This window comes from Arvicola amphibius, chromosome 9 (genome assembly GCF_903992535.2).
Source record: "Arvicola amphibius chromosome 9, mArvAmp1.2, whole genome shotgun sequence".
Classification (NCBI taxonomy): domain Eukaryota; kingdom Metazoa; phylum Chordata; class Mammalia; order Rodentia; family Cricetidae; genus Arvicola; species Arvicola amphibius.
The window spans coordinates 70,708,010-70,720,953 of record NC_052055.2 but is presented as its reverse complement, the minus strand read 5'-3'; the positions used below and the strand labels follow the sequence as shown (position 1 = coordinate 70,720,953).

The following is a 12,944-nucleotide window of genomic DNA, read 5'->3' as shown; positions in this document are numbered from 1 at the left end:
AGCATTTAAATTTAGCTGCATGGAAAAAAAAAAAAACAGCCCATTTTCCCACATTTTATTATATATGAGTGAAAAACTCCTAACATTCTGGCATGTAAAAATAAAAAAAAAAAGGGTTTTCCAGGCAGAGGCCTGGTGTGACATGACACAGATGTTCTGGCTCGTGCTTCCTAGCGGCTGGAGTAACCCCGAGGTGCTCCAGGCCTTAGAAAGCAAACTCCTTCTGACCTTCTGCTGCCTTCCTCTTACCTTTGCCCTTCTCGAAGTCATGTGACCAGAACCGAAAAACTCGCGAGTCACCCCAGCCTTTCTGTCTTGAAGACAGCCATAGAGAAACCCTCCCAGAGTAGCTCCTAAGTGGATCCTAGTGGAGATTCCAGGAACGGTCCTGCCCCATACCACCTAAAGAAATGCTCAAGGCCAAGAAGAATCCATACAGGCAGGTTTTGTGGATTTTCCCAGTCTATTATAAGCATTAGGGATTACCCTTTTTCTGTTCAATCACATTGCCACATGACTGAGCTTCACCCATGCTCCATAAAAACCAGAAAGGAGACAGCATGGAGAGCTTCCAGAATGCTCAACACCTGGGGGGAGCCACACCCAGAGGGCACAGAAGGTTCTCCCAGATCTTGCCCTGTATATTCCTTCATCTGTATCCTTCACAATATGCTTTATAGTAGCCCAAGAAATACAATTCCTTGTGGCAAATTAATCACACCCAAGGAGAGAGCCATAGGAATCCCAACTGAAAATCAACCCATCCTGAAAAATGGGGTTTTCAGAATTGGGTGGGAGAGGCCAGAAAGAACCCTGAGGGGTTGGGCAAGAACTGAAGAAATCACCATAGACCCCAGATATATCCATTTTAGTGCTTGGAGAGTGATAGACTACAGACCACAAGAGGGTCTAGAAGCACTAACACCTCAAAGCAATGAGCACAGCTGCCACCCAGTCACTATCCTATTGCTAAACACTATTCCTGACTAAGAACACCATTTCTAGGGAAAATGATTGATCTCAAGGCAGACAGGGAGAAATCTACGATGTCACCGAGTCATCTTTTGTTTGTTTTTTGTTTTTCAGGCAGGGTTTCTCTGTGTAGTCTTGGCTGTCCTGGAACTCTCTCTAGACCAGGATTGCCTTGAACTTGCAGAGATCCACCTGCCTTTGTCTCCTGAGTACTGGAAGGTGTGCCTACCAATGCCCAGCAATCTGGTGCCAGAAACTAAGCAAGCACTTTGAGAACACTAGCAGCATAAGAAAAAAGAGCAAACAGCGGCAAAAGCTCCTATTGTGTGAAGTTAGGACACAGTGGCTAAGTGAAAAAAATAATGGTGCTGGATCAATGGACCCTTCAATCCCCAGGACCCTTGCAAAAGTAGACAGAGAAAACAGCCTCCACAAAGCTGGCACTTTAGCCTTGACATATGTGCCCCACCTGTTATGGTCATGGATCAATACATCTCAAGTTCAAGTCCTAGCACTGCAAAAATATCAAAACAAAACAAAGAAACTCAAAGCTTCAGGAAAGGACAGCTAACACCATGAAAGTGCTTTCCCACAGAACTCTCCATTACTTGGGGCGGGAGTGACTTCATAGCAGAAACAGCTTGCGGACAGCACTGTCATCAAGGATCAATGGGACCACAGGCCACACACCAGGATTGGATTCATCATCTCTGTGGCAATCTGGCCAAAGGTACAAGGTCTATTTACCAGACAAATCCAACTTGAAGGGCATTTTCAAAAATAACTAGTTTGTAATTTTCAAAAGTATCAAGATCATAAAAAGAAAATCAAGTAGACTGGGGTAAAATTCAGACTTTAGATTTAAAGACACACAAATGTGCGGCTGGCATTGTATCTTCTGGGCAGAGGACACCGCTGGAGCCACTGGAGCGCAGCCTCCGTATATGTGAATCACAAGGTTGAACTCCATCTACTCCCCGAGCAGCAGCAGCACGCTCAGAGTCTTTATAATGCCAAGAACTCGCTCTACAGCGCTTCCCTGCACAGTACAATCAGAAGTGCTACTCTGACCACACTGATAAGGAAAATCATGGAAAACCAGATACCTTAATTAGCTTAATTTAAATTTTTAAATTTTTTTTTTTTTGGCCGGGCGGTGGTGGCGCACGCCTTTAATCCCAGCACTCGGGAGGCAGAGGCAGGCGGATCTCTGAGTTCGAGGCCAGCCTAGTCTACAAGAGCTAGCTCCAGGACAGGCTCTAGAAACTACAGGGAAACCCTGTCTCGAAAAACCAAAAAAAAAAAAAAAAAAAAAAAAAAAAAAAAAAAAAATTTTTTTTATTAAAGATTTCCATCTCTTTCCCTCCTCCTCCCCCTTCCACCCATACCCCCACTCCACCCCTCTCCAAGACAAAGAGCCATCAGGGTTCCCTTCACTATGTTAAGTCCAATGTCCTCCCAGCTCCCCCTAAGTCCAGGAAGGTGAGCAACCAAACTTAATTTAAATTTTACAGCAAAATGTTTTTTAAAAGTTGAACGACGTCTCTATCAACAGTATATCCGCAAGACGGAATACTCTTCAGCTGTGTAAACTGAATGGAAAGATGCTAAACTTTTAGAAAATTTAGTTCTGTGCACATACTTGTTTTGAGCCATGCCTCTCTCTGTAGCCATGCCTGTCCTGGAACCCACTCTGTAGACCAGGCTGGCTCGAACTCACAGAGATCTGCCTGCCTCTGCCTCCTGAGTGCTGGAAGTGTGCATCACCACACCTGACTTACATATTTCTTTTCATTACATTAATTTATTTTGTGTGCATGGCCACATGTATATGGGCTTTTGAGTGGTCTCTGGGATCACACTCTGGTCAAGAAGCTTAGCAGCAGATGCCATTACCCACTGAGCCATCTTGCCAGCCTGTATCTTTGCACATACGGTTAAGACAGTCTGTACATATGTGTATACGCATGCATGCATAAAGCCTATTACGCACAGAGAATTTCTGGAAGGACAGAGTGTTAAGCAGTGATGATCAGAACAGGAAGTGAGAAAGGGTCAGGGCACGTTCTTCTGTCTTCTCTCACAGACTCAATTTCACCAATCTTTTAAGGTCATCTAGTATTAGTAAGCCCATACAGCAAACATATCCTAATTTCCACCATCCCCAATTAAAAAGAAACTCCTTGGAGAAATGACTGATTCTCCATATAGGTCACAGCAAATACAGAAAGCTGTGGGCATCTCATCACGCCAGAAAGGGAAGCAGCGCCCCAAAGCTAATGAAGGCAGAGGAGAGAAACAAAGGAGCCAGTGTGATGGGGTTCCACAGCCAACTCCGGAACAATGTGAGCATCAAAAAGAATCATTGTAAGCAAGATGCATCAGGAAGGGCGAGGAAGTAACAGGCCAGGACAGAGATGGAAGTTACTTAGGGCTTTCTCCTGTGCTGCTGACAGGCTGTGGTTCTTGATCTGGAAAACCATTTCATGACTATTTGTTCCTAAATCAGTTAATTAAACTGTATTGGTAGTGCGTACTTTTAAATGTATAGGTTTCATAATTTGGAAATAAAAATCAAAAGGTTTCAGAGAAGAACTGTCGTATTTTACCTGCAAGAGTATGTGGGCTCGCCTACTTTAAACACCCGGCCACAGAGATGAGAAGGCTTGTTCGCCTGTTCCAGCTTCGGGAAGCCCAGGGCAGGGTCCTCGCCACAGATGTACCACTCCATCGGTCCCAACAAGATGTGCTGTGCGAGCGTGTCTTCCTTCTGGGGGTAAGGGTTGGGACCCCGGCAGTAGATTTTGGGCACACAGTAGGCTAAATGCTGGTATACTTCTCTGGTGAGGTCAGTTGCTTGCAGCCATTTCTTTAAAAAAAAAAAAAAAAAAAAGAAAGAAGTTTTAAATAAGGTCAACTCAGTATTAATTCGAGCAATTATAACCAACTTCCTTTTTGGTAAAAATATAATAATAATAATCATATTTTGTTTATATCGTCAGACATTAAAATGTTAATCCGGGGCAGCAAGATGAGTAAAAGTGCTTGTCTGATGACTTCATTTCAATCCCCAGGACCACCCTCATAAAGGTTCTTCTCTGTCTCTGTCTCTCTCACACACATATACACTCTCCTTATTCAAAGCACAGCTGTTGTGTTTGTTTGACTTCTAATGCTTTCCTCGAAAAATGTTATTCCAATTGTGAGAAGGATTTTCATGTCAGGAACAGACAGATAGATGGCGGGGGTGTGTGTGTGTGTGTGTGTGTGTGTAGTCTCTCATGAACGTTATCCTACAAGAGCCTGGCCTTCTTTCTCTGACCAGCTTGTCTCTCTAAATCCTTTCCCCTTAGCTCTCCCTACTAAATCCAAATAGAAAACCAAAAATCAAAACACTTCCCTTTTCTGGGCCTCGACTTTGCTTCCATCTACTTATATATCTGGATATCTCACAAGTAGCAACTCAAAATGCCCCAAACTGAACTCCTATCCTCCCACCGCCATCTGAATCTGTTACTCCGTGTCTCTAGGTCAGCATTTACCTAAACCTGAAAAGCTTCCTCTGCTCCACTCAACATCGTCACTTCGTCTTCATCAGACACGCACCCAAAACTCTCCTGCACCCACTCATTTCTCTCTACAGAACCCTCATCCCATCCCAGGAGCAGCACAGCCATGGACTTCCTGGGGTCCCCACCAGCTCTGTCTCTCTGCAAATGTTTCTAACCTCACTATTGGGGTAATTTTTGACAAATGCCCACTTGAACATGTCATACATCTTCCCAATATGTTCATGATCAAGACCCTGAAACGGCCTGCTAAGTCCTCCTGGCTTACTGTCTTTGGTCACTCTCTGAGCGTACTGGCTTTTCCTCCCAGGAGGTATCTTCTCAGTCCATTTCCCACCTCCCTGCCCTTCATCAGGTGTGAAGCAGTGAGCACTTGGTTAGACAGGTGAATGACTACAAGTGTGTTTTCACTCATTCTGTTTACACTCCGGAAAGAAAGCGGAGGGGAGGTCCAGACCTCTGGACTTAGGTCAGTTAAGTCTAAAGCTGAACCCACTGAGCCCTGGGTAAGACCCCTCGAAGCACTCCCTTGCCCTTCCTCTCTCTTCTCTCCTTTTCTGGCCTTCTGCCACATATCCTGCCTCCTCTGCTACACATGCCATTGCTCTCTCAAATGTCTTTGTGCCATATTGGCTCTAAGCCAAGAAAAAGATAGAACCTCACAACATGAAATACAGGGGCCATTCTACTACAACGCAGCTAAGTGAACTGCCAACACAGCTCACAAACCCAGGGTTTACTTAGGATCTGATCAGAGTCTTGTTAAGAAAGGCGTCTACTTTCCGGGCTTGATGCTGCACACCTTTAATCCCAGCACTTGGGAGGCAGAGGCAAGCGGATCTCTGAGTTCCAGGCTAGCCTGGCCTACAGAGCAAGTTCCAGGACAGCTAAGTCTACACAGAGAACCCCTGCCTTGAAAAAGCAGAAAGGGAGCCTGGGGGAGAACTCCAAGCCAGGCATGGTGCTGTCTGTGCACTTGTAACTCCAGAAGCAGGAAGATAAAGGGACCACGGTCAAGCAATACCTAGCACCTGAAGTCAACTTATGGAGCTGGAGAGATGACTCAAAGGTTAAGAGCACTTTTGCTCTTGCAGAGGCCCCAGGTTCAGCTCCCAGCACCCACGTGGTGGTTCACAACCATCCGTGACTCTAATTCCAGGGTGTGTGGGGCCTTCTTCTCAACTGCAAGGGCAGCAGGCACACACATGGCCACATGTGTCCGTCCAGAGGAAACACTCTTGGACAGTCAAGTAAGGCCTTCATTTAGCTACTGTCTGCATAATCCTCAGCCCACACAACATTGTAATATTTGTGACTAAACTAAATAACTTCTTAGTCAATCTCATGTTCCATGTTCCAGCCAGGACTGTTACACAGAGAAACTGTGTCCTGAAAAACCAAATAAATAAATAAAGGCATACATGCATGCATACATACATACTCTTAAAAGAATTCAGGGCCAGGCGGTGGTGGCACACGCCTTTAATCCCAGCACGCGGGAGGCAGAGGCAGGCGGATCTCTGAGTTCGAGGCCAGCCTGGTCTACAAGAGCTAGTTCCAGGACAGGCTCTAGAAACCACAGGGAAACCCTGTCTCGAAAAAAAAAAAAAAAAAAAAAAAGAATTCAGGGTCTGGAGAGATAGCTAAGAGGGTAAAAACATGTACTGCTCTTTTAGAGGATCAGAGTTTGTTCCCAGCACCCGTCTACAATTCGGGATCCAGCTCTAAGGGATCCAGCACTCTCTTTTGGACATTATGGGTACCTGCACTCATGTGAATATACTCTTACACACACACGTATTTTAAAGTGAAAATTGGAGGGGGGCTAACAGAGTCTCACTCTACAGCCCTGGCTAGCCTAGAACTCCCTATGTAGATCAGAACTCACAGGAATCCATGTGCCTCCACCACCTGAGTGCTGTGATTAAAAGCATGTGGCAACAAATCTGGCCAGAAATGTCTTGAATATTTTTCAAAAAAGAGAGGACTGGAGATATAGGTTGGGGTGGAACACTTGTGTAGTATGAGCAAGACCCTGTACCCACACTCCATTACGGTAAGAAAGCAAGCCCAAGAGAATGGATGAAAATCCCAGCACTTGGAAGGCAGAGGTCAGCAGATCTCTATGAGTTCAAGGCCAGCCTGGGGAGACAGAGAAAGAAGAGAGAAAGAGAGAGACAGAGACAGAGAGACAGGCAAGACTGGGTTTCTCTGTGTAGCTTTGGAGCTTGTCCTGGAACTTGCTTTGATAGCCCAGGCTGGCCTCGAACCCACAAGAGATACACCTGCCTCTCCCTCCCAAGTGCCTGAATTAAAGGCATGTGTAGCCACCACTTAGACAAGAACATTAAAAAAAAAAAAAAAGATTCAGTTTAAAATGGTGAAATAGGTGGGGGAATGGGAGCATGCCTGTAATCCCAGCATTTGGGATGTGGAAGCAGGAATATCATAAATTCAAGGTCATCTTCAGCTACTTTGGGAATGAAAGTTAGAGCCATATGGAATTCTGTTTTAAAAGAATAAAGAAAAGATTTAGTTTTCCGTATTTTATGCTCCCATCTCTCCTAAAGCCTCACTTTTGAAGAATTGTATAATAAGGTAGTTCTTAGAAGAAATTATGTAGTATTCATTATGGCTCTATCAGCAGATGTATCAAATCTGCCCATAAAGTTTCTCCAATAAAAAAGAAGCTTCAACTGGAGAAGGCACAGTAGGGGTAGAGTACCTGACTTCAGCCAGTCCCCAGCACTCACCGCAGCTTACAACCACCTGTAATTCTAGATCCAGGGAGTCTGATGACCTTTTTGGCCTCTTGAGGGCATCTGCACACATGCGCACAGACACATGAACACACATACATACACACAACTAAAAATTAAAAATAAATCTTAAGGAAAGAAGAAAGTTAATGCTATTATTCTTACACAAAGCATGGCATTAGTAAAACAAATATCTAATTTTAAGTATCATTTTATTATGTGCTATTACTTCAAAACCTAGCTAAGAAGGCTGACATATGTTCCCCATCGTTTAGAAGTATACTACCGGGGCTGGCGATGTAGTTCAGTAGTACAGAACTCATAAGGCCCCAGGTACCGATACTGCCGAAATAAGTAAACAAATAAAAAGTTTATTACTGTTGTGTGAGATATTAAAAGCCACCTAAGACATCTGGACTCTATTATAGGCATCTTAATCTGATTAAACTTAACATGTATCATTATATAAAGCAGGAAAAACTTAGGACTGTCTCTCACAACAACTGTTCCCATATTTCTCAACAGAATGAAATGAGCAACTTTTCATATCCATTCTCTCCTGCTAAATACAGCTAAGTCTTCCATGTGAAACACTGCTGCATTTGACTGTACTTTAATTTGTCCTTATTTCAGGAACATGGACTGGAGCATTTACTACCTTATAAGTAAGTCCCCATCAAGTAAGTAAGGGAACGGTTCCCTCATTCCACTAAAGTAAACATGCTATGACAACATTTCCAGCTTTCCTGTCATTGAATGTTAAATTTGAGGCTTGAGATTGAGAAACACAATAACAAACAGAAGCACACAAACAAATCCCTAGAGGCTAGCTTTCTTTGCTACTGCATCTAAGTATTCTATAGCCAATTAAAGCTGCATCCTTTAAGCATATCTGATTTGCTTTCGAACAAGGCTATGCAAGAGCAATCCCTACTAGTAAAATGCAGTACAGAACTGGAGGGAAACTACAATTACCAGGAGGTTGAAAGATACAGAAATGGGCACAAGCTCGTGGCAAGTGCTCAGCATCAAGACCAGGGAAGAAACGCAAATCCAACTCATGAGAGAGCGCTTCATACCTAACACAATGGCAATAATCAAGACGACAGACAGTGCTGGCAACTGTGCAGAAAGCTAGGAGCCTCCTGCATTGCTGACGGAATAAAAATGCTGCAGCACTTTGGATACAGGCTGGCAGTTCCTCAAAAGAGTTATTACCATATGACCCAGCAGTTCCACTCCTAGGGACATGGCCAGGAGAAATCAAAGTGTGCACACACAAATCTCTATACAAATATTCACAGTAGCCCATTCCGGATATCCAAAAAGCATCAAAGCCCAAATATCTACCCATTCATGAATGGATAAAACTATATCCATTCATGTGCTATATCCATCTGTACAAGGGGCTATTGTTTGGTAATGAAAAGGAATGAAGTACCAATGCATTCCACAACACTAATCAACATTTGTGAAAAGAAGAAAAATTGTAAAATATATTGTATGGTCCCATTTATATGAGATGTTCAGAATAAATGAATCTATGGAGACAGAAAATAGATTAGCAATTGTTTACAGTTTGGAGATCTGATGGGGGGGACATATTCCTTTGGGGAATGATGAAAAGATTATAAAAGGGAAGCATGGTCATACAACTCTAGCAGTGCTCCCAGACCCTGAACCATACAGTGTGTGCTTTGCCTCCCTAAGACTATTCACAATGCAAAAGCCAGAAATAATCAACGCATCCACAAAACTCTACACAAAATCTGTATAATGAATGCTGGCAAGATGGCCCATTGGTTAAAGGAGCTTGCTTGACAAGTCTGGTGTCCTGTGTTTAATTCCCACATAAAGATGGAAGGGAAGAACAGACTCCACATGATGTTCTAGGACGACCTCAAGAGTGCTTGGCATGCACTCTTCACATACATACACACAAACACAGGAATTCAAGTTCACGAAAGAAATTTTTGAAATCTCTCATTTGCTGTGTGTGTGTGTGCGCGCGCGCACATGATGCCTCAGGAGGAGCATCAGAGTCCTCCTCAATTTCTCACTGCCTTATTTTAAACAAGACTCTCAGAATCTGGAGTGCACTAACTCAGCCATACTAGCTTGCTAGCAAGCCCCAGGCATCCTCTTGTCCCCTGCTCCCCCATGCTGGGATCACAGGCACACACCACCGTGCTTGACTTTCTATGTGGGTGCTGGTGAGAGAACACAAGCCCTCATGCCTGCATGAAGAGTATTTGACTGAATGAGGCCTCTACCGAGCTCCAAATTTCCTTTCTTTTTGGAACCAAGGATCGCCTATATAGCAAAGACTGGATTGGCACTTCCAAATGATTCTGCTGTCTCAGCCTCTGAGAGCTGGGATGTGCACCACCCAACACAGCTTAGATTTATTTTTTTTGGGGGGGGGCAATATGTATACTTCCAAAATGGTAATCTCCCATTAGAACATACTGGAATAATCATACTTGAATCAATTCTACTGAGAGAGAAGACTGACACCAGCTGGCTTCTGTGATCCTCTAGCATCAAAAATGTGGAGTCAGTTTAGCTGAAATGGATGCAGTAGACAAGTCTTCCTTCTAATACATTGTGTTGATGGTGTTCAAGACTTGGTGGTACTCATAGGCCAGGTGTGGTGTCACATGCCTGCCATCCAGCATACAGGAGGCTAAGGCTGGGAGATTCTGAGTTCAAGGCTAGCCTAGGACACACAGCAAGCCCATTTCAAAATAACAACAGAAAAAGCATCAGTATTTATCAAATTAAAATGGGATTGGTCTTAGAATATTATCAATCACAGAGTCAAAATTCTGAAACAATTACTTTAAAATTTTCTTTTTGAGACAGGCTTTTATTTATAGCCCTAACTGGCCTGGAACTCTATTCCGACCAGGCTGGCCTCAAACTGGCATCCACCTGCCTCTGCCTCAGAAGTGCTGGAATTAAAGACGTGCATTACCACACCTGACTAAAATTTATTAACCAAAGAGAAAACGCGCATTGATTTCAGCTGTGGTGAAGGGCCATGCTGGAGCCTGAGGCGGAAAGGACAGTGGTAAGTATTTAGTGTCCTGATTAAAGAGACCCAGGAAGCCCCTCTCGATGAAATGCAGGTAAGACGACCAGCTGCGGGAGCAGGCATCGCTTCTGTGTGCATCTGCTCTGTCTGAAGGGCTTCTCTTGGCCTTCACACTACATTTCCTCAAGTTTAATTTCATAAATCTACACAAGAAAGCAACTGAAAAGTCAACTGACCAAAAAGTAGCGTGAGCTCAGGCATGAGATCTTCACAAACTCAAATAAGCACAAGTTAATAAGGGTCTGTTGGGGCTGGAGATGGCTCAGCAGTTAAGAACACACACTTCTCTCCACTCAGCACACACACTGGGCGTTCAATGCCTGCGGCCAGAGTGCAGACATCTACACTTGTATGCACATAGCTGACACAGACATACACAAGTACACACAACTAGAAGTAAATTTTTTAAAAGGTTTGCTGCTTTTCCCTTATTTTTCTTCACTTCATCTGCTTGAAAACTTTACCACTTAAGAACTGGGAGCAACAGTCTTCGCAGCGGTTTTGTAAATGGCTTCCTCAGGAACCTCAACAAACTAAGGATTCTCTCATCAATTTTAGAATGGACTAACACAATGTAATGAGCCAACAGATGGAAAAATTCAGAGGGAGAGAAAAAAACCAAACCAAACCAAAACACCCACTACTTTGACAAACAGATTTGACAACATTAGAAAAGGATACCAAGTCAGTGTTGTTAATTATTTCTCTCTTCTTATAGCAGGGTTTTCTTTTTCTTTTTTTAAAAATTTATTTATTATGTATACAGTGTTTTGCCTGCATATCTGCACCAAATCTCATTACAGATGGTTGTGAGCCACCACCATATGGGTGCTGGGAATTGAACTCAGAACCTTTGGAAAAGCAGTCGGTGCGCTTAACCACTGAGCCATCTCTCCAGCCCCGGTTTTCATTTTCTTTTCCAAATATCTTTGATAAATCAAAGGCAGATGGGGGCTGAAAATCCTTGGATTGTGCAATTTCACACAGGAAGTACATGAAAACAAGCTGCACACCTTAGTCTTAAAAAAAATTACCAAACTTGGAAAGACAATATTTTTAAAAAACTTTCCCCTCTCATTCACTTCCACCTGAACTTCCTTGGTTTCCTCAATCCACTTCAAACCCTCAACAGCCTCACATCCCAAATACTGTCCCCAGCATGCAGTGTGCTCATGAAGAGTCAATTCCTAGCTTTTTCATCTGGAGGTCTTAGAGACTGGGCTCCAATTGTTTGAGCCATTCACAGTCACTGTGGACAATCTGTTCCGATAGGTGTCCCCTGCCCTCACTGGCAAAGGACAACACTGAATGTGTGGAAGTCGTTGTCTTTATAATTTTGCTACTTCTATCAGCACTGTTCACATTACATTTCTAGTCTTCACTGCGTTTGAATGGCTTAAGTTTAGGGCCTAAAGGCTGCTGATACACTGTGATCAACTATCATTAATAAGCTTGCATATGTTAACCAAGCTGCCTTCTCAAAGTTATATAACGTTTGTTGTTCTCCGTCCAACTTTTCCCAACTTCTAGAGAAATGTTTTTTTTAAAAACAAAACCTCCCAGTCTCAAATGTTCAGCAAACGAGTCAAGACGGTACCACGTACACCAGCACCAACGTTGCCATCTAACTAAATAAACAAGTGCAAAAGAACTTTAAAAAAAAAACAGCACTGAGGGGGGCTGTGGGGCTGTGCTGTTTGCAGCCTGGGTGCCCCCCGCTGCAGCTACAGCAACAAAGTTGGCGAGGACAACAAGCCTCCGCGCAGGCACTGCTCTGCCTAGCCCAAGAAAAGGACTCAGAAGATAAAGTAGGGCGACCATAGGACAACGCTAGGAAGCGGCTCGCTCCCTCCCTCCCGTCTTCCAACAGCCGGCAAAAAGGGCAAAGGCCCAAGTGTTGGAGACTTAATGGGAGGATGAGGGTAAAGAGGGATAATGAAAGCGTCGTGGTCGAGTCGCCAGGTATAAGGGGGTCTAGGGACCTCCTAGCACGGAAGGCGCGGGCCAGGCTCGATGGCCTCCTGGGTCCTTTCCCTACAGGACAGGGCCAGCGCGGCTGTTACCCGAAGTCAGAGGCGCGCTTCGGGATTTCCAGGACTCCGTTCTTCCCCCGGGGCGCGGCCTGCGAGGGCCGGACGTAGCCGTCCCGGGCTCCCGCACTCACCCCTGCGATCTCCTCAGCAGAACATTCCAGCAAACTGCGGTCGATGGCCTGCACCTCGGACTCCAGCTCCGACGCCATCTTCTCTCCTTCTCTCCTCCCCGGGCGCTCTGGCCGCTGTCGCCTCTCCCCGGACCTCAGCTTCGTTTCTGCTCCCGCAGCCGCGACGGGCGCCTCTGTCCCGGGGCGTCAGTCCCGGGGCGTCCTCGCGGTCGCGAGCCGAGCGGCGCAAGGAGCAAAGCGGGACGCGAACCTGCAGCGGGGACGGCGGTCGCTTGCGCGCGCGCCCGGGCTCAGCGCCCAGAAGTCAAGTCGCCGCCTTGCCCGTGACCCGGGGAAGGACACCGAGAACCCCAGGCCTGGCACTCCGGATGGCCACTACCGCG

General features: G+C 45.0%; 1 protein-coding gene across 1 annotated transcript in view; it reads right to left on the bottom strand.

Annotated features, from left to right (window-relative positions):
- The window catches only part of Ubr2 (ubiquitin protein ligase E3 component n-recognin 2), an 80,652-nt gene extending 67,708 nt beyond the window's left edge, over positions 1–12,944 (bottom strand). The window contains 2 exon segments of the mRNA XM_038343591.1: positions 3,582–3,841; positions 12,562–12,944. Of these exon segments, the coding sequence (XP_038199519.1) occupies positions 3,582–3,841; positions 12,562–12,639 (338 nt within the window). The 5' untranslated portion in view covers positions 12,640–12,944.